The sequence below is a fragment of the Emys orbicularis genome, chromosome 10 (genome assembly GCF_028017835.1).
Source record: "Emys orbicularis isolate rEmyOrb1 chromosome 10, rEmyOrb1.hap1, whole genome shotgun sequence".
Taxonomy (NCBI): domain Eukaryota; kingdom Metazoa; phylum Chordata; order Testudines; family Emydidae; genus Emys; species Emys orbicularis.
The window spans coordinates 8,465,501-8,486,214 of NC_088692.1; the positions used below are offsets into that span (position 1 = coordinate 8,465,501).

Here is a 20,714-nt window from a genome sequence, read left to right on the forward strand (position 1 = left end):
CCCCCTTCCAACCCCTGAGCTGTTCCAAGGCATGGATTGTTCGTTAGAACACAGATCTAAGAGGCTAGGTTTTTTTTAATAGGCTGAGAATAGGACGCCTGCCTGATCCCCTTGCTGCCCTTGAATAACTGTATAGCAACTCTGGGACTAATCACTCACTTTCTAACTTGCCCTTCTCTAGTGGGAATATTGCTGGAGTTTCCTGGTGCCTTGCGGGATGAGTGTTCAGCTGATGTTGACTTAAATTTGGGGTATTGTTTCATGGGTGGAAGGTGCACCCCCTGTTTGAGGAGGCTAGTCCCCTGCCCGAGGCCCTGCCCCCCCGGCCCACTGGAGCCAGAATAGCCCCAAGCCCTCCATTGTGGCACAAGCTGCTCCTGGGCGCTGCCAGCCCAAGCCAAGCCCCTGGTGGCTTTGGGGGAGAGGTGGAGCGAGGGTGGGGCCTCGCGGCAGAGCCACGGCCTGGGTTTGGGGAGGCTTAGCCTCCCCTGGCCTATTATACTTTCCACCCATGGTTTGTTTTTGTGGCTTCTCACATGTGAAGTGTGTAGACAGGGCCTCCCTCCCATCCCCAGCCAATCTCCTTCCCTGGCCCTGTAGCGCTGATCTCCTGCTTTCATCAAACCTTCCCTCGCCCGTGGGGAAGGATGGGCTTCAGTTTAAAGCTGGCTGAAGGAAGGAGGACAGGGTTCTCCTCCTAGCTCTGGGAGCCCTTTGTGCCTGTTTACCCATCTGTGAAATAGGGCCAGTTTATGGAACGGATCCCTGACCTGACGACGTCTCATAAGATGTGGGGTGCGCTGGAGGTTATTAAAAGGAGCAGCCACACGGCTTAGTTCACTCTAGCACTAAGAGCTCTAGCAAGATGTCCTGTTGGAACATTCACTGCTGTGCAGCGTTTTTTTTTTTTTTTTTTTTAAATCTAAGGCAGCTGGTTCCTTATTTGTATGACAATAGCATGGATAGGGCCTAGACAAGACCAGGACATTATTGTGCTAGGCACAGATGCCTACTAACAGCTTGCAAGCTCTTTAGAGCAGGGGCTAACTGGTCAGGACAGGGAGGTGAAGCGACTTGCCAAAGGTGACACAGCCCAACAGTGGCAGAGTGGGGCATAGACTCCTCCCCCCGGTCTCTTGACTCCCACTCCACTGCCCTGTCTGCTACCCGACTCTGCCTTTCATGCCCCACAAAACCAAGTTATGATTTTTGTTGCAAAATCCCCAGAGATTCCTCATCCCATCCCATGCTACCCTCATTTCACAGGGAGATGTGGCAGCCCAGGCAAGCATCACTGAAATTCTAATGTAAGGGGTGAGAGGCACAGTCTATAAACGGTTGGGGAAACCTTAACCTGATCTTTTTGGGAAGATCTGGGGTGTGGGAGGAGCTCACAGCTGACCCTTGCCTACATGCTGGGCTCCTAGCAATGGTTTTGGATCTGACCCTGCCCAGCTCCTGAGGGATGAGACTGTCCTCTCAAACAGCCACTAGATGGAGGTAGTGGCTAGTGTTTGCTGGGCTGGCTCTCAATAGTCCTGTGCGTTTCCATTGCTTTCCCCTGCAGCAATGCCTCCTTCATCTCCTGTGGGGCACGGCTTTGTGCTATTACAAGGCAGGGGGCTTGGGCCCCAATATTCTGCCTGGAGCAAGAACTCAGCGAGCTGCCCCTTGCGGCAGCACTGAATCCACGTCCAGCCGTTTGAAATCTCCATCAGGTGTGATCTTTACCAGGGACGGGGCAGGGACCTGCACCGTGCCCGGTACGGCCTGGTCCTCCTGCTCTTTTGGTGGGAAGAGACTCTGGCTTCCTGCGTTTAATGAGCACACCTAGGGCAGCAGAGGGAAGAACCGACGGCAAGGCGGCCCCATCGCAGGGCAGAATCGGTCACTCCTTTGCCACCTGCTGCCTGTATTTGGATCTGATCCCCACACACCCTTCTTGGCCGTTGGTCCTGCAGGACAGTCAGTCTGGGTAGGGCTCCCCCATACTGCCTTGCTGTTGTGCCCCTAAGGGGGGAGAAGTGCAGAGGCGATCCTTGGGGCTCTGCTCAGGGTTAGCCCCAGGAAACGGGTGACTGACGTACCCACAGAAACTGGGTCAGAGGGGGCCAAGACAATGCAAGGAGCCCTCCCGTCCCAAGCAGCAGCCCATATAGCGAGTGTTACTGCCAGCAGAGAGGGAAAGGAGGCAAGGTGGGTAAATCCGCTGACTCAGCGTGAAGGTGCAGGCCAGCCTTCAGCGGCAGCATCCCTCTCTTCCCCGAGCAATGGGCCACCTGGCAGGAGCTGCTGATCGGGGACTGGGCTGACTTCTCGTGGCCCCCAAAGGAGCTGGCAAGAGCCGTGATCAGGCTATTTTGCAGCCCCGCTCCTGTCTGTCTTCCTAACCAGGAGCTCGCTGTATTTTACAAACATGCGCAGCCTCCCGCCCTGGGACGCCAGTGGTCCTGGCCCCACAAGGCCAATGGCACAAAAGGCCCAAAGCTGCTGCTCAGTTTGAGGGCCCCAGTCAAGAGATGCTGAGCAGCCTTGGGACCTGTGCAGGATCAGGCCCGTTGTGTCTCCAGCTGGGTACCCACGGCAGTGGCTGCTTTTGAGAAGTTGGCAGAGATCTTGCAGGGGGTCAGCAGAGCAGAGCCAACAACAGAACCCAGCAGTCCTGACTCCCAGGGCCGGGGTTAGCTGCTTTACCACTCCCTCTCCTTTAAAATCAGGCATCTGTCTGAAACATACCAGCCCTCCTACGTTCTCATGCCCTGGAGCACCCAGTACCCCCAGCCTGTCCCTCCCCACCTGGCTCTGGGCCCAGCACCTCTGGCAGCAGCAGGAAAGGCCTGGTCCATCTCTCGGGGATGGAGCAGAAGAGCAGCACGGGGCAATGTCAAAGGAGCGGCCCCAGCTGCGCTTTGGGCATAGGGGAGTTTGCTTTCATTCAAGTCATTTCATGTCAGTGTCAGGGCCGTGGGTGTGTTGGGGGGGGGTCCAGTCCGCCATTGTGTTTCCTAGCCAGAAGGATTGTCATTCGCAGATCTAGGAGAAGGGCTGCCGTGCAGCCACCAGACCGTGTAATTAGAGCGAGACTTTCTCATTGTCTAGGTGATGGAAGTTGCCATGAGAGGAGGGCGAATAACCCCCAGGGGACAGCCAGCTGGGAGCAGGGGCTGGGGTCAGCTCTGCCTGCCCTGCTCCCTTTATCTGAGATTAAAGGCGAAGGAGCTTTGGGGTTAGGGCAAAGGCTGAGTTTGGGGGAGACAATTTCCCCTGTCCAGTCTCCTGCCTGCATTTTTGGGGGGGAGGGGAGAAGAGTGTCTCCCCCACTATCTGGTTCACTTCCTGCCTCCACCCCCTGCAGAACACCTGAAGTTCTGCTGCCTTCAGCCCTCCCATCCCCTAATCTGCTTGCTCAGGGACAGGTGGGCCTCACACGTGAGGCCTTATCTGCTTCCCATCAGTGAATGGCCGGTGCTACCCGATCACCCCTCTTACAAGGGTGGGGGTGACTGAGCACCAGCTTGGACTGGCAAGGCAGATGCTCATACATCTGCACGGGAAGTCTAGCATCGGGAGGTGGGAGCTCTGCTAAACTCCAGCAGGAACGGCCCAGGTCATAGAGGTGTGGATAGCTCAGCCCCCCCTAGCCCCGCCTGCTAGCTCAGCCCTAGAATTTTTTCAGTGGGAAGTCAAGCTGGAAAGGACCTCATGGCTCTTGGATCCCATCTAGGATTGGTGCCTACAAGGGGCTTCCTAACAGCCTGCAGCTGTGCCACTGTGTTAGGGAGCTAGTTTGCTCTAAAACTAAGCCACAGTGGGCCTGGTCAGTGCTTGGATGGGAGGTAGAGGGCAGTGGAAACAAAATCAAGTCCTGCAGGAAGGAGTATTGGGGAGTCAGGTGGTGCAGCTCATCTCCCTGTGCCAGTATAGAACTGGGGTTAGGGGAAGCTGTGCTGCTGGAGGAACAGGTCCTGACCGCAGGTGGGCATTGAAAGGTCCCATTGTAGAATAGCATCTAGCTCCTTCTCAGCAGTAGATCACAAGACACTTCACACAGGAGGTCACTATCATTCCCCCCATTTTACAGATGGGAAAACTGAGGGGCAGTGACTCACCCAAGGTCACTCAGCAGGCCACTAGCAGAGGCAGGAATAGAACCCAGTTCTAGTGCAGTGCCCTGTCCAGTAGGCCATGCACCCAAGAGAAGGGTGCTACCCCCAGCATCCTGACCAAAATACACTCTGCCTAGTACCTTAGGACCTTCCCCCACAGCATCATCTGGACACAGCATTCTTCACTTCCTGCCCTCAACTGCTGTGTCGCATGGCTGTGTGCTGTGAGAGAGCTGCAGGGCTGCACCCCAGAGATTTCAACTGTAGAATTGATTCCTGTTTCACCAGCAGAATCCTAAATTGTAGCGGTAGAGAAAGGTCAAGTATTATCAGCACTTTGCCCAGATGAGTTTTAATGTTGCTAGCCACAGGGCTGTCTCCCATGTCCCTGAACCAGCCTCCACTATCCCCTTAGCTGGAAGCACTCAACTTCAATGAGCTTTTGCCAGGCTCTAATTACTAGAGGTGGGGCACCAGGGGACTCCTCCGATAAGCAAAGCAGGCAGGACGGTGCATGCTTTGCTGGAGGCAGGGCCACCCGGGGGGGCAAGTGGGGCAATTTGCCCCAGGCCCTGGGCCCCGCAGGGGCCCCCACGAGAATATAGTATTTGATAGTATTGCAACTTCTTTTTATGTAAGGGGCCCCCAAAATTTCTTTGCCCCAGACCCCCTGAGTCCTCTGGGCAGCCCTGGCTGGAGGGGATCATTAGGCTGCTTAGTAATCAGAATGACCAGGCAGAAAAAGGCTGGTGTCCATCCAGCTGTCTCACCTTCCTCCCTCTGCTGCTCTCTGCCTTTGTGGGGTCAGGGGAAGGCAGGAGAAGTGGGAGCCCCCGAAAACATGCAGCCAGCTCACCTCTAGATAGGGAGTCTCACCCAGGGGTTTGCTTCTGGGGATGGATGTTTTGCTTTCGAGTCAGCCCCAAGCACGGTCAAAGGAGGGAGAAGCACTGTCAGGTCAATGGATAAAGAACATGCAGCTGGCTTACTAGCCTTCCCTCTGCACCATGCATGGGTATGGCAAACGGCCCCAGGCCCATGGCAAGGAGGGCACGCAGCAGGCTGGACCTATGCATTTAAATTTGCCTCCAGGTTGGCCAGGGATCAGGGAAACCCCCAGAGAGACTGTCCATCTCCAGCACCCCATTACACTGAGCAGGCTTTGGGCGTGCTTGGGTGAGATCAATGCTGCCCTCTACTGGCTGGCTCCTAGACAGCCTACAGAACCTACTCCTAGCTGGCGATGTGTAGTTTGCAGAAAGGAAGGAGCAGGGTTCTAATCCTGGCTCCCCGCGTCTGTGTGCACCATTTAGCAGGGGATGGTCATCTTTGGGCGGCATTCTCACTACCGGTGGTCAGAGTGAAGGGAGAGATGACAACACAAGCCTCGTGGGAAGAAAAATGCTTTCCAGACAGGGGTTGAACCAATGTTAGCAACAAATACCAAGTGGACAGGGCCTGCAGCATCGTCCAAGGGCGAACTCAGGGAGAAAGGGTTACACTGGGCCAAAGGGAGAATCATAAATCTTCTGGGATGGCTCAGGGCAGGGTCCCAGACAAAGCCAGGGAGGACTTTCTGTTTCAATTACACCCTTAATAGCTACATCAAGGAGCATTAAAAATGTATTAGTGCCTCTAAGGAAAAGGCTTTCAGCCAAAGTCAAAATTTATCACTTAAAGTTACCTTATTAGGACAAAGTTTTCTGGCTTTCCTTAGCAAAAGCAGGCTATTTCCTTCCACCCCTCTACCATTTGTTGCTTCCCTACTTGCTGTATTATCCCAGGCCTGCTGAGCCAGCCAAGACAGCCATATTGTTAGGACCTTTTTGATAGCCATGGACATTAATGGGCAGCATTCCCTCAAACCAACCCCTTCTAGAAGGATGGGAGAACGTGCCCTTCCTTCAAAAATAGGAACGACAAAGCCTAGCAGAAGAGAAGAACATCGCCCAACCCACAGGAAAGGAGAATGGTACCATTAAGGCTGCAGCTGGCTGACTGTATTAGATTTAAAGGGCCAGCCCCGCCCCACCAGAAAGGCATGCTGGGAACAAAAGTTTCTATAAGGAGGCAGCGCTGCACTAATAGGGACTAAGCTATCAGCAAGGAAGGGGCTGCTTCTGTATTGACCATACTCACTGCATTACAAAGGGGTCTCACTTTACTGTAGCTGGTATTAGCATCAGTCTGATACAAATACTACAAAGGGGGCCTGTTTTCTGTCTCTTGCATCCGGCTCTTCCGGTTTATTGCTGTGGTAGCAGACCCCTAGAAGCCTCTGCTGAGATCAGAACCCTATTGATGAGGTGCTGTACAAATGCCCACACGGTGTAGCTCTTGACTAGCCTCTTGCTGAGGGATCTAGCTAACTAGTTGAGTTCACAAAGGGGGGGGGGGGGACATTCTGGTGTCCTGGTTTGTTTATAGGAAGGCTGCAGAGTCCAGTTTCAGGGTATTTTCACTCTACAGGGGCTTTAGGCAGCTTTTCAATAACTGCTCTGAATTAGAGCATTCATACAGGCCAGAGATTTATCCCATTTGTGCAATTATCATTCTACTCTCTAATCGCTAGCTAGCCTAGAGACGTCTAACACACCCCTCCATTGTAGCAGCTAGGTGCTAGTGAGCTGACCATGCTGAATAACAAGATTTCAGCCCCCATGGATTAGTCTCACAATTCCATAGCATGTTTGCACTAGGCCTTACGATAATTCACGATGGCCAGAACCCTCCACTACCCCAAAGCCTGTGAGATTTAAACCAATAATAGATGTGGTATTCTTATCATCTTTGAGCCTTTAGGGATCCTGTTTTCAAGCTTTTCTCTGCAGCCAGGAGGGCTAGAAACTACCCCCCCGCAAATGAAAGCTCAGCATCTGATGCAATCACATGATTCCAGAAGTTGGAGCTTTAAGAAACACACCAAAAAATAAAATGGTGAGAATTGGCCACACCAGCACTGTACAGTGAGTTTTAGTGGCCAGTTTCCTGGCTAAACTCTATTTTGCCCTACTTCTAAAAGCCCCTCTGACAAGCCTGGAAAGGAGCATTTTATCTTGCTACGTGTTACAAGCCCTGACTCTGGCCTCTCCCTGAGGAGGCAGGTTCTGTTGCCCCTAATCTACAGATGGGCAAATTGTGGTGCAGTTAACAATCCATGACTGCTTACTAGGCTAAGACTGAAGGTGTGTTGATGCTAGGCAGCACGGGCCGTGAGCCAGAGGGAACCACCAGGCCTAGGTGTGGCCAGCAGCTTCAATCAAGAGGCTTTTATAGTCCCCATGATGGGGATCTTTGTGTTTCTTCTCTGCCGTGAGCGACACTACATAGGTGAAGCAGAGACAGCAGCAAGCGCAGTAAATGAGAACAATGACAGGGGGCTTGACCAAGGTCACAGAAGCAGGGGAGTGTCAGAGATGGGATTAGACTTCTATGGCTCCTGCTTCCCCTTAGCCTTGCAGCTCTCCAGCTAAGCCACAGCCCTCACTTTCTCCCTCTTCCTTTGCTTGGGTTGAGCCCCGAGAGGGGTCATCGGGGGAGCTACTTTTAGGCGAGTCGCCTGAAATACCTGATGCTGAGGACTGTTGAGCTGGGACCCCTTTGCCTTGATTCTGGGTGGGCCGGAGCCATATAAGCAGCTGCTCCGGGCTAGGAGAGCTCATCCCCTAGGAAGGAGGATCGAATACTCCGGCACGCCTGCCTGGTGGCTTTCCAGCTCCATGAATAGCTGCACATGCTGTGTTAACCTTTCTTGAAATGCCACGGCCATTTCAAGCAGCGTTTGAACCAGCCGTTTATTTCCAGACCCCGGTAACTGCAATGGCCAGGCTGTCTGTGTGGGCCCCAGTCTGGCAACCCACTCCGGTTTGGGTTTGATTGATGGCTACAAACTGCTGAGAACTGTCAGTGAGGGGCAGACCCAAAGGATCCCGGCCTATGGAAACCCTGAGGTTGGTGCGGCTAGGGGCAAAAGGGGAGCGTCCCACCCACTCCCTCGCCGCCTCCGGTTATATCTGCTGGATAGTGTGACGAGGTCGGACATTTCCCTTTGGCACCCCTATAATCACTGAATGTGGCCGGTATTAACAGGCTGCCTGCAGGTAGCTCTGCTAGGGGAAGGAGTGTGACCTAATGGATGATGTTCTAGCCGGGGCCTCAGGACACCTGGGTTCTGTTCCTGGCTCTTCTACTGGCCTGCTGAGTAACATCAGACTAGTCACGTCGCTGCTCGGTGCCTCACTCTCCCCATCTGTAAAATGGGGATAATGCTACTGCCCCTCCTTGGTAAAGCACGTCGCGATCTACTGATGGCAAATGCTAGCTAAGAGCTAGGTGTTACCATTACCCCAGTGCTTGTTATGTCACAGCTGACGTGTTCCATTCTGTGCTGCCTCGGGAGGCTGTGGCAGGAGTTCAGTTGCTTTACAGGTGCCCTGGCGATGTCACAGGACTGCGCCCTTTGAGTGACTGCTCGGTGAGCGTGCCCCGCCCTCCCCGATCCCAGACCCTCTCTAAGTCGTCGCTGCCTGGTTGATCTCGCTCCCGGCCACCCTATCAGCAGAACTGGGCTCTGAAGTGACCTCACAGCGCTGGCCTGCACGAGCCTTTCCCATTCCAGCATCCAGCTGTAACAGCAAAATTGGTTTAGCCAACTGCTCCAGCAGGAGCCCTGCACTGCACTGCGACCCTCACAGCAGGTGCCCGATCGCAGCGTAACACAGGCTGTGTTAGGTGCACCCACCAAGCACATGTGGCTGTCGCACTATCTGAACATGGAAGCCATTGCTATGCGGGGCACTTCTGTAGATTCTCAGATAGATCAGAGGGTGCACCAGGTCAGCAGCCAAACGCTTTATTTCTGTAGAGTCACAGACTACAGCTGGCTGCTGCCATCCCATAATTTTCCAGCTGGACTCGTTACACAATCCAAAGCCATGCACAATGCTGATACAGGCAACAGATCTCTTAGTGCTTCTGCAAAGACGATGTATCGAATTATGCAGAGCTACCCGCTGTGCATTGACACTAACAATTCACCAACACCGGGGGGGGACGACACACACTGGTGAAAATGCTTGTGCACACAAGGCTCAGACAGTTTTATCACCTATTTATCCAACGGCATTTCATCTACAGAACATGCCGCTTCCCCAGCCTCCGTAATTCGTGGCTGGGCCCTCACGAACAGGACCTGCGTGCTGCGTCAGAAGCTACCGGAAGGGTGCGATCGCGGCTCTAATGAAGCTCTAGTGACTCGAAGCTCCAACTTCACAGCTTGGGGAGAGGGCTAGGATATAAAACTGGCTTTATGCTGGCAATTGTGCAATCCCAGCCTTGAAGCGAGGGCCTGGTATTTTGCTCCCTATTGGTCTAATATTCCGCCCAGACTAAAAGCTTTGCGTACGTGGGGGGGAGGAGGGGAAATCTTCATAGACGCAGGTTGGAGATGGAAAAGGCCTAGGGGGTTACGTGGTTTAGCCCAGCTCCCCGGCTGTGTGGGGTGGATCTCTGCAGAGTAGCCTTGCATGCTTTATTCAGGCTGGTTCTACCTGCCAGCACTGGTTCTTCTTCCCATTCTGGGCTAGGATGACCAGACAGCAAGTGTGAAAAATCGGGACAGGGGGTGAGAGGTAATAGAAGCCTATATAAGAAAAAGACCCCCAAATCAGGACTGTCCCTATAAAATTGGGACATCTGGTCACCCTATTCTGGGCTGAGGAGACCAAGCCTTACCCTGGGATGGTATAAAATGCAATTGACAAGCCCCTTGGCGATATGCTGAGCCTCCTACCTTGTAGGGCATGTAATTGCTGTGTAAACACCCGGCAGCTGCCATGTAAATCCAGCGGCTCCTCTCTCTCAGGCAAGGGATCGATAGCGGGCTGGCATTGTGACAGCTACAGCAAAGGGAAGCAGCCGGGATGCAGCGCTAGGTAGCACCATCCACCCGTCTGGAGCAGTCTGTTCCCCGGGTGCTGAAGGAATAAAGAGCAAGTAGGAAGCTGTGTGCCCCTATGGGACCTGGTAGCCTGGAGAACAGTGACGGGCCTGGAAAGGAGGGTGATGCGCGGCAGCAGTGTGTGTGTGTCTGGAGGGGGCAGGAGAAGTGGGCTCGAAGGGGCGCAGCAGGCAATGCTGATTCAGGCAGGGAAGAAAAGAAGTGGGGGCTGCGGTAGCCTGAGATTCGTATGCAAAACCCCTTTGAAAGGACACCCCCCTTCTGCTCAGCTGGAGGCACCTGCAAAATCTGAGCCTCCTCATGGCCAGTGGGGGGCAGCGTGATCCTGGGTTATGAGCGCAGTCCTGCACCCACTGATGTGAATAGCCAAACTCGGCTCCGGCCGCATGAGAACCCACTGAGAACCGGACGTGGACTGACGCCGCTGGGCAAAGGATCAGGCCCAGCGCTTGCAGGAGGCGTGACAGTGGGATGAATGCTCATCTCCGCTGACTCCTCCACAGGAGCGTGGTGGGGAGGGTCACCTAGGAGGACGGTGTGGCTGCGAGGGTGAGCCTGCCCAGCACAAATACAGAGGACTGGCCATCCTTAGGCTGCCGGGGGGTACTGAGGAAAGCCCACTGGGGTTTACAGGCCATCCTTAGGCTGCCGGGGGGTACTGAGGAAAGCCCACTGGGGTTTACAGGCCATCCTTAGGCTGCCGGGGGGTACCGAGGAAAGCCCACTGGGGTTTACAGGCCATCCTTAGGCTGCCGGGGGGTACCGAGGAAAGCCCACTGGGGTTTACAAGCCAGCAGGACACGGGGGCAGAGGCAGTCTGTGTGAAGTGGGGGAGGAGAAGGGAGCCAGAACACAGCAGTGCTGTCTCAAGGGACAGCATTTACAGCCTCCCCATGGCTGACGCTTGAGCAATCAGCTCCACCAGTTTGGGGTCCAAGTGGCCCAATGCCCCTGCTGAGCCCGCTGGGTGTGTGTTGAGTAGGAACCAAGGGCTAGCATCTAGGAACGAGACATTCAGTCTCTCCAAAGATGGGGCGAGTGGGAGCCTTGGCCTGTTTGGACCTGAAGTTTGTCCTGCTCCCTTCCTCCGTCCACGGGGCTGCCGGGACACGGCAGATGTTCTGCCTCATGTCTTGGGAGAAGTCTGAAGCAAGACGGAGCCACTCAAGGCATAATCCTGTGCAATGCTGAGCCCCTCCTGCCTAGTGCTGCGGGCCCTGGACTCCCATGGAAGTCGAGGGGAGCTGAGGGGGCCCGGGCCTTTGCAGGACCTGGCCCTGCTCCCACAAAGAAATGGAGAGAGGCGACTGGCGAAGTGGCGCCATTTACTTCTGCACCGGGCGACCCGGATTCTGTGCTGACTCCCGCCTGGGCTGTTCTAGAGCCAGCGATCGGCCGGGGGGAAGCGGCAGCTGGTCGGATGGCTGTGGATGCGGTGATGGCCGCTGCTTGCTGTGCCGTTATTGAGTGATGCAGCCCGAGTGGCTGGGACAGCGGTGTCATTCCGGGCCCCTTGCAGACCAGCCGGGTGGGGTTAACGGCCGGAGGGCTGCATGCGTCAGCAACAAGGGTCGTCTGGCAGCAGTCTGACACCAAGCACACTGGGCGTCGTGCATCAGACAGCTGGTGCCAGTTCTGCTCTAAGCCACTGGGACGGGTAGGGGAGGGAGAGCGGCCCTCTGTGTCCCTCTAGGAGTCTGGGCCAGGAGTCCCCACCCATGATTCCCATGCTCACACAAGCAGCAGAATCGCATCATGCAAAATACCAGCCGTGCGGACTTTCCATGGACCCCCGTCATTTCCCCAGACGAGAGCCCGCTCCCCGCGCCCGGCGCCATTTCCCCAGACGAGAGCCCGCTCCCTGCGCCCAGGGCCATTTCCCCAGACGAGAGCCTGCTCCCCGCTCCCGGCGCCATTTCCCCGGACGAGAGCCCTCTCCCTGCGCCCAGGGCCATTTCCCCAGACGAGAGCCCGCTCCCCGCTCCCGGCGCCATTTCCCCGGACGAGAGCCCGCTCCCTGCGCCCAGGGCCATTTCCCCAGACGAGAGCCTGCTCCCCACGCCCGGGGCCATTTCCCCAGACGAGAGCCCGCTCCCCGCGCCCGGGGCCATTTCCCCAGACGAGAGCCCGCTCCCTGCGCCCGGGGCCATTTCCCCAGATGAGAGCCTGCTCCCCGCGCCCGGCGCCATTTCCCCAGACGAGAGCCTGCGCCCAGGGCCATTTCCCCAGACGAGAGCCTGCTCCCCGCTCCCTGCGCCATTTCCCCGGACGAGAGCCCGCTCCCTGCGCCCAGGGCCATTTCCCCAGACGAGAGCCTGCTCCCCGCTCCCGGCGCCATTTCCCCGGACGAGAGCCCGCTCCCCGCGCCCGGGGCCATTTCCCCAGATGAGAGCCCGCTCCCCGCTCCCGGCGCCATTTCCCCGGACGAGAGCCCGCTCCCCGCGCCCGGCTGGATCCAGGGGCCTCTGCTGCTCTTGGACAGAGTTGGGAGGATCCCCGAGTTAATGACTGCATTGGTGTTAACTGGCCTTCTCTGCTGAAAGTGCCCCCCCCCCCGGCCTCTCATCGGGACAGCTCGCCATCCTTCACGCACCTAAAGTGGGCCAGCATGTGGCAACTTTGCAATGCAAATGATGTGACCGGGGCAGCCGGCGGCGCCGGTGAGAACGGGGCCCACATCGATCAGGCTGGCAAGGCCGTCCGGCAACGCTGAGTCAGGCACTTTGCTGCTGCTGTTAGCCTGAAAACAATCAGCTGCAATAAAAAGCTATCTCCAGTCCCTTCTGTGCCAGGCTGTAGCTGCGGCTGTCTCAGGGGCATTCGCTTCTCTATCTAGTGCCTGGCTGCCACGACCCCGGGCTATGAGCTATTTATAAGCAGCGAGGGGCCAGAACCAAACAGCTCAGAACTTTGGAAAGATTCGGATCTGGGCCTGTTTCTGGTTCTGCTCTCAACCCGCTTTTCCTGTCCGGTCCCATCACTAACTGCAAAGGGCTGCCCCTGTACGACATGCACCCGCAAAACTCCTTACAGCTCCCCGGCCTGCTGAGGAAGAGGGGCTGATGTTCCTGTTAGAGACACAATCGAGGCCAGGGGAACACGAGAAGATTAGCACTGGTTGGCTCCGCAGTGCATTGTAGGGCGGGAGTCAGACCTACACCTGCACCCTGCTCGGCCAGCGCTGGGTCGCCCCGACTTTGCTGATTCTCCTCCATCTCAACCCGCAGCCCCAGACAGTTACAGACCACCATGGTCCTGACAGTGCGCCTCTGCCTCCTGCTGTAGCTGCACTTCCCCCCTATTAGAGTGCTGGGCTAGGGCTGAGAGGGGCATTCACTCTCCACAACCCACTCAGTCCTTGGCCTTTCTGCTGAGTCTGCCAAGAAGGACACCGGTCCGGGCCCGTAGTGGACCTGGTGTCTAGTCGATGGGCCTGGTTCTCCCCTGCTTGCATCTGAGAGAGGAGGAAACGTTGCACGGAGCGCAATCCTATATGCATCGACTGCAGCTACAATTGCAGGGATTTCTCTGTAGCAGTCACTCACCAGACAGAGGTTCTGCTGGGCCTGGGAGGCTGCGACACCCACAGGACCCTTTAGAATCCAGAGCCTAGTTTGCAAGGATTTTGCCAAGCGCCTATGGCAGGGGGTGGAGGTGCAGCCCGGGGAGATGCGATTCGTTTAGCAGCTCTGTAATTAATGTAAAGAATTCTGTGTTGCCAGTGGGTTCTCCTGCCTCTAAAAATAAAGCAAGGAAAGGAAATGAGCGAACTGGGAAAAGCGGGGACCTGAAATGACACGGGGCGGATGCAACTTGCAAGCCGAGAAAAGGGTGCAGTGGGGTGCTGGGGCCCGGGTGGCACAGAGGGCATCAGTGTGTGTGTGTGTGGGGTGAGGGGGAGAGGAGAAGGCACCGATGAAAGGGGCTGACAGGTTGTGGCACTGTTATAGATCTCTCACTTGAATATTGCTAATTATGAGCATTTTCGAGAGGAAGGACCAGCCAAATATAGCTTGATTTTCCCCCCCTGTGAATTTAAGTGCTCGTGAAATTGAGGGATTGACAGCAGCAGTTAGAGCCGGGCCTGGGGTGGGAAGGGGGTGAGTGCAGGTTTGCTTCCCCCAGCATGACCAGTTGTACCTCAGTCCCAGCTCGCACATCCACGCTATTCCAGGCTGGGGTCTGCCGATGCCCTTCAATCCCAACGGCCCCTGTTGATTCCAGTCCAGGGTCCTCCCACAGCTCTGCCAGTGCCCCTCAGTCCCAACCCGCTGCCCCCTGAGATTCCAGGCCTGGCTCCCAATGCATGTCAATCCTGCGCCGCTGTTGCCCCTCCCTCCTGTTCGAGTCACTGGGTCTAGGGCTGAGAGAAGGATTCACTCTCCATGGCCTTTTGGTCCTTGACACGCTGCTACTGGCAGGACAGACGTACCTGCTGCGGGGAAAGGCTTAGTCTGTGACCCTGAGTCCCCCCTGCCTCGCACTTGGCATCCCCACTGACACCAGGACAAGGCGGGCGTGAGACCTGCCCGCTCAGAGCTGGTAGCATGCTCCAGCCCCTTTGCACAGGCAGTGACGAATGGGCCCCATAATTCATCCTCCTGGTCTCTCCAGCTGATCAGCGTGTCCGTCCCTGTCCCTCTTTTGACTCTGCCAGCTGACGGGCTGGACAAGGCCCTGCCTCGCTGCGGGGGGGTGGGGGGGTGGAGCAGGCTTTCAAGAGCCCCTCTGGGTTTCAAACAGCCTTTCATCTCTCCCGCATTGGCTGCCCCGCTGCACAGGAGCCGGCAGCCCAGCTGCGCGAACAGGCCGCCCCGTCCCATTCCTCCGGGGGGGCTCAGCCTTGCTTGGTTTAAAGACAATGCTGTAACGTTGGCAATAATTGCTCTTCGGCGGGGAAGGAGATGAATCAGGAAACCTGCGGCAGGGAAAGGGGGCCGAGGCACTGGGGGGTTTGAAACGTACCAGGGGAGTCTGTAATTGGGGCATCGCTCGGCTCAGCAGCACCTGGCAGGTCCCCAAATTGCTCTATCCAGCCCATGTGAATGAGGGCTGGCACACGGCCAGGGAACTGGGCTGCACAAACCGAGGTCTGTGAGAGCCTGGGGCGGGGGTGCAGCGGGGTTAACCCATGCCCTGCCAGGGGCTGAGGCTATGGTGCTGGACATAAGAAGCAGGTGGGGTTTGAATAGCTAGGGAGGGGAGGGTAGACGGAGTAGGGTCGTGGGAAAGGTGTAAAGGGCTGAGGAGCAGGGGAGGCAGCGAAAGGCCTCTGAGGGTCTTACAGATCAGCTAAGCGGGTCTGGGGTGCAAAGTGGCCACTGGCAGCCTCCCAGGGTGAGCGGCCCAAGGTTAAACGCCCTCGGGCGCTGCTCTGTGCTCCGTGGAGCGTGGCTCACGGGACGAGTGACCTGGATCCAGCCTGTGTCAGCCTCGCAGAGTGAGCCGGGGAGCTCCACCAACACCTGCGTGTGACAGGGGCTCTCCAGCCTAGGCTGCCACAGCACTTACGGGCTTATTAAGTGAGGCAGCGTGGCCTAGTGGTTAGAGGACCAGGCCTCCAGAGACCTGGGCTCTATTCCCACCTCTGCCACTGGCCTGCTGCGTGACCTTAGGCAAGTCACTTCCCCTCAAGGCTCTGCAACAGCAGGGCCCCCTCCCGCTGGGAAAACCAGAATCCGGCAGGTCTTCAGACCCAGAGTTTAGGGCTCCGTATTCTCAAGAGCCCATTGCCTAGGAGGGCACTAGCCCCCACCCCAAGGGGAAAACAGCCCTCTAGAGGATCTAATTGCCCCCACCCCACAGGCTGTTCCCTGTCTGTCCGGCTCTTACTATTCTGTACAACTCCTGTCTGGTCAGTGCTCTTGGAGCTGCTCCACTTAGCAGCTGCTCCGTCATATCGAAGGCAAACTGGATTAAGCAGCCAAGCTATCAGAAGGTGTGTGCGAGGAGATGGATTTCAACGTGCCTTGAAAACTTCCAAGCAATTTTCTACGCTAATTTGCTCTAGTCTAGGAGTAGCTGGAGGCGATGCCCAGGGGAAGGTAGCCCCACACTCTGCAGTTATCAGCTTCTCTTTCCAGTTGCCAAGATCTCTGAGGAACTTTAACCGGTTGGATGGACGGTTTGCAGGGTTGCTCCTGGCCTCAGGTTAGAATTTTTCAGCCAGCTGGAGCCAGACACGGCATGCGTGCCAAAGGCTGCGCGAAAGGCCCCTTCTTACGCAGCGTCATGCTTGCCAAAGTTTGGCAAGGCCAGGTTTGAGGCTGACCGTGCCACCTCGGTTCAGCCCCTTCGTGCACGCATCTGACGAAGTGGGTATTCACCCACGAAAGCTTATGCTCCAATACGTCTGTTAGTCTATGAGGTGCCCCAGGACTCTTTGTCGCTTTTTACAGATCCAGACTAACACGGCTACCCCTCTGAGTCTTGAATTGTGTGAGCACGTCCTGTTAGTACTAGGGGATCCCTGCCTCATCCGTTCATTAAGATACAGGTGTGGGGGGAATCAGGGCAGGAGCAATGATCTGCCGAGCCTTTCACATCCAGCTCACTGGGTCAAATCTAGTCGTAATCAAAAAATCCAGGGGAGACAATTCATGGGCTAACCGGCGTACTCAGGAGAAGGGCTTGCTCTGCCATGGGGACATGCAGCTTGGGAGAAGTCCGGGTGGCCACGCAGCTCTTCGGCTAATATAAAAAAGCAGGGGAAACCTCTGGTTTTTTAGCCATTCAGAGCAAATGCCAGGAGGAGGTCTGGGGCTTACGAAGGAAAGCCCCCTTCAGGATCTGGAATCCAGTGCTGTGTTGGGCTGTTGTATGGGACACTGTAAGCCATTGGTAGGGTAGAACCATTTATAGCTCATGATATTTATTGTCCGATGCAGGCTCGGGTAAGCCCCTTTTGAACAAGTGCCGCTCGCCTCAGCCCTTCCTGGCTTATTAAGTGAAGCAGAATTGCCTAATGGCTAGAGCTCTGGGCTAGGATTCAGGAGACCTGGCCTCTAGTCCCACCACTGGCCTGCTGGGTGACATTGGGCAAGTCACGTCCTCAGGCTGTGCCTCAGTTTCCCCATCTGTACAATGGGGATAATGACCGTGACCGTCGTAAAGCGCTTTGAGAGCTGCGGATGAAGAGTATGATGTAAGAGCTATTTATTAGTAGCATTACAGCTGAGAGTCCAGATGTCCACCACACGCTCCCTCTCCCCTACTAGAAGCCGTGGTCCTCTTGTTTCGGTCTCTGGTCCCAGCTCAGCGAGCCCCGCGGCACTTCCTCTCCTGTGTCTCTCTTTATAAATCACATTCAGTTAGAAACCCAAGTGCCAGGCAGCAGGGGAGTCCTCCACCCGTCCGCCCCGAGGGCCGAGTCTACAAATCAAATCAATCTCCTCTCTCCTCAGTGCTCCTCTCATGTCCCCAGCTTCCCCTCGCGCGCCGCCTAATCAGAACGAACAGTTCTGCAGAGGGACGTTCAAGCAACGTTTGTGCTGAAAGGAGAATAACCAGGAACGTGCCCCAGACGCTGCTCTTCAGCATCAGCAACAAGAGGGGGCAAAGGAAGGGAGACCACCAGCTCCCTGGTCCCCCTCTGTCTGCTGTGGGATGAATCACTCACCATGGTGTCGTGGCCTGTGTTTACCATGGCTAATATGTGCCACAGTGCCATCTGACGGCCCCTGCACTGCAGGGATCTAGCAGGAAGCAGGCTAGAGAGAGACCTGGAGACAGATTCTCACTGAGTCAGATGCTGAATCCAGCTCCATCTGTCACATTCTTGATGGAATTGTTTGATACAATTGAAGAATGAAATGAATGAGCAGCCGGTTTAAAACAAGCATAAGGAAGGACTTCTCCACACAACACACAGTCAGCCTGTGGAACTCCTTGCCAGGGGATGTTGCAAAGGCCAAAAGTATAAATGGGTTCAAAAAGAATGAGCTATGTTCACGGAGGTCCATCAATGGCTATTAGTCACTATGGTCAGGCCACAACCACATTCTCTGGGAGCCCCTAAACCTCTGACTGTCAGAAGCTGGGAATGGAGGCCAGGGGATGGCTCACTTCATAATTGCCCTGCTCTATTCATTCCCTCTGAAGCATTTGTCATTCGCCACTGTCAGAGGACAGGATACTGAGCCAGAGGGACCATTGGTCTGACCCAGTCTGGCCGTTCGTATGTTCTCACACTGGTTTTGCCCTCTTGCGATGACCCGGCTTGTTTGCGTGACGATGATAACGATGAATAATTAAGATCACTTAGCTCTTCCATGGAGCTCTTCTCTGTGGGCCTCCGAGTGCAAATGAGTGGTACAGAGATTCCTCCTGTTTTTTCATGGCCTATTGAAGACGATCATTATCTCACCACTTACGTCTCCCTGGGAAGGACAATTCCAGGCTAAGTTCACCAGGTGGAAGTGCATTAGAGGGAAGGAGAGCTCATTAGTGGCTCTAGGATGAATAATTAAGAGGCTGGTTCTATGAAGGAGCCCGGCTTCCATCACAGTCAAGTGCCACTGATTTCCCCCCCTCCACGCCCACCCAGGGAGAACCAGCATAAAACCAGGCCTGAGTGACGGACACAAGGCGCCTGCGATCTGGGGACCCCGCTGGCTTCGCTGGTTAGAAATGGGAAGCGGACAAAGAGAGGGGGAAAGGGATGAACGTGTTTGGTGCAGGGAGAGCTGGGACGCCGCCGGCAGCATGTGCTGGGTTAGAGGGGATCGGTTTGACCCTAGTGAATGGGAGTTTTGCTGTTGATGTTAATGGGGCGAGGCCTTTGTTCCCGTTGCAGACAAAGTCTAAGCCAAAGATCCTCTGGGAAGTCTTTGGTTGGGCCTCTTGCGCTGCCTTCCCCCTCCTTTCTCTGAAGACCCTGTGCCCGTCTCCTCACATGGCACAGCCCTTCCCCACCGCCCAGTCTCCGCAGCTGATACCCGTGGGCCAGGGCAAGCCTGCAGATGCTCCATCCTGCCTCCTGAGCTCTCTTCCTACTGGGGAGTCAGTTAGCATCCCTGTTTGGCTTCTGCTGTCCCCCTGCACAACCTCCCAGCTCCCTTGCTGGTCACCCCCCTCCATGCCAGCCCTCCAGAAGCCTGCCCGGCAATTACTAGCAATGTGAGAGCAATTAAACGTGTCCCCTTGCAGGGTGCTGGCACTTGCTCTGGGGATCCGAGCTGTCACTTTGGAGCAGCCACGTTATTTCTCCTCCTGGCGAGTTTCATGCACTCGGGCTGCCCTAGAACAAACCGGCTCCCGGAGCTGAAATGCTCAGCAGACGCAAAGGAAACACTTTTCCACAGCGGATTCTTCCACTCCCATTCATCGGCAGCTCGGCTGCTTGTTCCAGCTCCCCGGGACGCAGCCTGCGCCCCAGGCACTGAAGAGCCGGCGTCTCCACGGGAGGTGTTGGTGAGGAAGAGATGAGGCTGTCAGTTGTTTCCAGGCTAGAATGGCAGGCTTTTCATTCACAAAGGGGCTCTGCACACCCAGGCACAAGGGAGAGGTGGCAGAGATAGCAAACACTGGGGCCGGGACCATCTTTCTATGCTACAGATCTGTGGAGCACTTAGTGCAGTGGGGCCCGGATACCTGTTTGGGGCCTTTGTGGTCATACCAATAAATAATCACAATTAATACATGGAAGTGTCACGGAGTCCCCGGGCGATGCTCTGGCACTGCTCCCTACAAAGCCAGTCAGGACTCTGGTGAAGTCTCCTCTCTGTGAGCAGACTGTCTTCACGGCTTCACCTTCCTGGGTCTGACCTTGGAGCATTCAGCGTCCTCTGCCCCTCCGTGCGCTTCCCACAGCGAGTCCGCCCAGGCGGGGTCCTGGGGAAGCCAGAGGGTCCTGCACGTACCCTCACTTCGCAGTCAGACGTGACTCTTAGCCAGCCAGTAAACCAGAGGTTTATTAGATGACAGGAACACGGTCTAAAACAGAGCTTGTAGGTACAGAGAACAGGACCCCTCAGCTGGGTCCATTTTGGGAGGTAGTGAGCCAGACGCCCACGTCTGCACTTCATTCCTCGTCCCCAGCCAGCCCCAAAATGACTCACCTTCCAACCCCTCCTCTCTGGGCTTTGTTCCTTTCCCGGGCCAGGAGGTCACCTGATCTCTTTGTTCTCCAGCACCTTTAGCTATCTCCTTGCAGGGGGGAAGGGCCCCGGCCATTAGTTGCCAGGAGACAGAGTGCCGGCCATTTATGCACACTGCTCCTTTGCTCTGCAACAATCTCACCCCCTAGAGACTTAAGAAATGCATAGGGGAAACTGAGGCACCCACACAGTATTCAGAGGAACCATTAAGAACAGTCCCACTTCGTCACAGGAAGCAATAGGGCAGAGTCCCTTTTAATTTGGAAGCAGGTCCTATTTTTATGGGATCCTTCCTATCCTGTTGGGTTTGCCCCAGGCCTCTTCCCCACTCACTGCATTGCCTAACCCATCTGTCTAAGGGCTGCTGGCCTCGCTTGCGGATGACACGAGGCAGATGTTAAGGGGAGTACCTGGCTCGGTAGGTCTGCTTTTTGGTTACAGGAAAGTCAGCTGAAGTGAAGCAGAAGCCGGTGGCTTAAAGGGGATGTTGTCAGCTCGGCTTAGGCTCAATAGAAAGGTTTCTCTAAGAAATGAAGAGTTTTTTGCAAACCC

At 55.8% G+C, this 20,714-nt stretch overlaps 1 protein-coding gene across 1 annotated transcript; it reads left to right on the top strand.

The window, feature by feature from the left end:
- Nucleotides 1–11,820: 11,820 nt before the first annotated feature.
- On the top strand, nt 11,821–12,605 carry LOC135884550 (uncharacterized). Its single transcript, XM_065411974.1, has 2 exons — nt 11,821–12,274; nt 12,373–12,605. The coding sequence occupies exons 1-2, from the start codon at nt 11,821–11,823 to the stop codon at nt 12,603–12,605; spliced, it is 687 nt and encodes a 228-aa protein (XP_065268046.1).
- Nucleotides 12,606–20,714: the final 8,109 nt, after the last annotated feature.

Excerpts from the sequence above, each read along its gene's own strand:
- LOC135884550 (XM_065411974.1), top strand. The coding sequence starts at position 11,821 with ATGCAAAATACCAGCCGTGCGGACTTTCCATGGACCCCCGTCATTTCC. Across the intron at positions 12,275-12,372 it reads TTCCCCAGACGAGAGCCTGC|ACGAGAGCCTGCTCCCCGCT; the intron begins GCCCAGGGCCAT and ends CCATTTCCCCAG.